This window comes from Sphaeroforma arctica, assembly GCF_001186125.1.
Source record: "Sphaeroforma arctica JP610 unplaced genomic scaffold supercont1.1465, whole genome shotgun sequence".
In the NCBI taxonomy this organism is placed as follows: Eukaryota; class Ichthyosporea; order Ichthyophonida; genus Sphaeroforma; species Sphaeroforma arctica.
The window spans coordinates 1-3,913 of NW_014039093.1; the positions used below are offsets into that span (position 1 = coordinate 1).

Consider the following 3,913-nt stretch of genomic DNA (forward strand, 5'->3'; position numbering starts at 1 on the left):
ATTTACTTACCACAATGCGCAGGTTTCGCTTCCCCTATCCGCTAGTAGTCCGACAGACAAAAATTGAACACTGTACCTTTGACAAACGCCCTTACCCCTTGTCTGATTTCATATTTCATTCGTCACTACTGGTACCAACAGTCTATCTCCGAAACTTGATCTGGCGACTGTGCGCTTGGTCACGCACAGGGCCATCTGGTGGATAAGTTGCCTTGAGCACTATAGAAACTTTTGTAGACATAGTCTTGTACTTGAGTCATGTTTAGTACTTACACATTCGATAGTCTGTGCATGTGTCATTCATAGTACTCATATGTTCTTGCCTCGTCCGTCAGATTGGGGTCCACTTTGACGTCCTTGACGGCGTAGAAATAGGAATATCCAGAATCAAACTCTAGGCCGAATCCGTCTAATGTGTACTCCGTTTCGCCAATTGTGTACATCAAAACCTTGTTGAATCCATTATCGTGCACAATAGCTGTTCCAGATACGTCAGCGTTTCGCTCATCATTCTCCGCGACCCCACCACCTTTGACAACTGAGATGATTAAGTCTTGGTTGAAAACGGATGTGGGTTCGAGTAGAAACTCGAATGTAATACCGAGAAGGTCGACATGCATGTGTACCTTGCCCTCCTTCATGAAAGCATGTGTTTTTGCAACTTGGGGAACAATTCCATCCTTCAAATACATCTCGCCGTATTGTTTGACGAGCGTATCTACATTACTTGGGAACGCAGCAGCAACAGTGGCAAGGAATACCAGGCACAGAGCGTATATTAATTCCGAACCAAACATTATGTCAGTTTATGAAAAACAAGATATTAGTAACAATATTTGTGAAGAACTCAATCCATCATTGAGGTGTTTATATAGGTCACCGCTAAGACCTCTTTATGCACTTTATTTGCTTTGGGATGCGTGAACCCCTCCCCCCCCCTCCTCCCCATTTCGGCATTCCCCTCTTAATTCCCCTTCGTTACAACAAACGCTTCAGATCTTACTCGCCTACATATGGGTGAAGTGTCTTGTCAAATAAACCCCCGAACAGATCATGGGCTCATGACAGATGGCGAAACCCCACTGTGGAATGTAAATTTAATTATTTCGAATGAATTCTAGAAATATTAATAAAAATATTTACAAGACAAGTTTAACATTTCGTCCTACGGACGTTTGTCTGTTGTGGCAAATTTTTCTTTCTCTCTCTCTAGAGGGTCATGACATTTCAACACTTGTAGTCTTGTGCTATTTATAAGCGCCTAATCCTCGTGGATTCCCGAATCTCGGATTCTGGATTCTCCAGCTCCTCTTCGAAAATTACTCATCGACATTCTAAGAGTGATCTTGATCACCGATATATTTTCTTATTGGTAAACTGTTGTATGAGCAAAATATGAAGAATTTGTAATATACTAAGTATAAAGACAAAGTACAGTATGCAGAGTCGTAGAGTGAAGTAGACTATATATTTAGTAGTATGAAGTAGATAACTTAATATGTATCACTGTAAGCCGTAAGCCGTAAGCTGTAAGGCGGTGTATCAGTAGATATGTAAATATTTATATTTTATAAATAGCTGGTAGTCTGGTACATTATACATTTGTACATAATTTCTTTTCGAATTTCTTTTTAAAAAACCAGAAAAGTGAAAACGAATGTCTTTATATGGCACTGGTGACAAAACAATTATTAACCACCTCAGTTCCAGATACCTACCTGTCTCATACTAGGAAACTTTTTCGAGTTTAATTTGCTTAAATATAGGTGTATTAATGTAATTAGCGTGATTTTAAGCACTTGTGAGATGTGTTTTCTGCCGGTTTGTTTGTTATCTGTCGGCTAAAAGCGCTCGACTTAAATGTTCGATATTGTAGCGTGGATACAACCCATTTGTTGCACTTGTGTTAGGTCCTTGTCGGTCTTAAGGGCTTGACATATGCTAGCAGTTAGATACATGTTTATAGGCGTCCGCTGTCTTAGCTATTGCTTCGGATTCGCCCATGGTTCTACAGTTGACACTATTCGTGTCTAACATACGTCGACCTCTCCTCTGAGGCCGATAAAGAACAAATACAACAAGTGCAATAAATGGGCTAAAATCACGCTAGTTACATCTTAAATCGAAAAGTAGAAGTATGAGACTGGTAGGAAACTGAGCCTGAGGTGGTTAATAATTTTATTGTCACCAGTGCCGTATAAAGACATTCTCCACAGTTATTTTTAATTGATTGTTTTGTAGAAAAAAATATTTATAATATATTGTAAGGTGTAAACACTAAACAGCTGCAGCTGCAGCTGCTGCTGCAGCTACTGTGATGTAAACGTATTTAGTCACGTAGTCCCGTACATAGTCTTGTATTTACAGTTTTTAATTTTTTTTATGGACAGGCTTGACCGTTGAGTCAAGTTGACGTTTTAGTAATTTTTTTCTTCAAATTTGTCACAAAGAGTTGAGACTTTCGAGTTGAGACCTTGTCCTTGGGCTTGAGAGTTGAGACTTGAAAGACTGGTGAGTCGTGGTGGAATTGTGGATTTCCAACTCGTTTCTGTGAAACTCAATAAAAGATGAAGAATTCGGCACCTAGGAGGAATGGACTTGATTTGTCTCTTCACAGCCTTAAACGCTCGACATGGAATTTATATCCCCACGTAGAACAGTATAGCTCTATAACATATCCAATATGTAACTATTGATCATAAATCCCTCACCGATTGTGGCCCACCCTCTATTGCAATAAATGTTAACAAACAAAAAATGAGTGTGTGCATTAAATATAATTAAACCGCGAAGGGTTTGAAAAAAATGCATATCGTGTAGTGTACATGTCCAAGAAAATCGCATATGTCTCTGGCGGCTGGCGCTCCCTCACGGCCTCTCAGAGGTCGTGTGGATCATTCACAATGTAAAAGATGTGTGAATTCAGAAAAGAATGACAGAACTAAATCTACCATGGACTTCAAATGATCATTATGGTCCACCATGATTGCGTTTTCGCAACTCAACTGCTTGTCTTTTTTGGCGACTATATAATATCAGCATCGGCCGCATATCACTCACTCACTTAGCCAGAAACATTGCGCAACCCCACGCGATATATCCACCCACAAGTGTACATAGATGCTCAATAACTTAGATACTAGTCAATATATATATATGTCTAGCTGTCGGTAAGTGAAGGGTCCCCGGTTACCACCGCTCAGTCTGGGGTGGTATGCATATTCATATGTATTCCTAGCATTATAGATGTATGAAATATTACATATATCCTGTCGATAGGTGTTGCATTGCGCCGCAAGATTCAGTGCTGATACATGTGTTTATAAAATGTTCCTCCCGTAGCACTGCAGCATTTACAATAGCATTGACGCGCTCATTCATATACTACAAATAACTACTAATATATCCAGCAATGCCTTCTAACTCTCATCGCTGTCCTGTGTCTCTGTAGTCCTGGAGTTGTATAACTCTCAAACCACGTAATGAGATATTTTAACTAGTCTAGATTTTTGATACTTTTTTGCGGCTTGTTTTGGGCAGAAAGTCAGTGCCTAACGCTTAGATCGGGACATTGGATGAATTTCCGAGCGGCAAGCCGCTCCCGAATTGAGCTACGGGCAACCACCAACAACGTGCAACCACCAACAACAGGCAACCACCAACAACGTGCAACCACCAACAACAGGCAACCACCAACAACGTGCAACCACCAACAACAGGCAACCACCAACAGCAGCCAAAGGTCGCCCCGCTTGATCAAGTCGCGTTCAAGTGGACTTAAATTGGAATTCCGGGACAAGTCAGTTGAACCACGTCAAATAAATTTCTAAACGTATGCATATGTGCGTATACATATATACGAGTGTGCATATATATAATATAAATACATACATATAGGATAACAATATTATGG

General features: G+C 40.2%; 1 protein-coding gene across 1 annotated transcript; it reads right to left on the minus strand.

Annotated features, from left to right (window-relative positions):
* SARC_10966 (hypothetical protein) lies at positions 1-818 on the minus strand. The gene has a single exon (XM_014294963.1). It carries the CDS (start codon positions 795-797, stop codon positions 297-299), a length of 501 nt encoding a protein of 166 aa, XP_014150438.1. The 5' UTR covers positions 798-818; the 3' UTR covers positions 1-296.
* Positions 819-3,913: the final 3,095 nt, after the last annotated feature.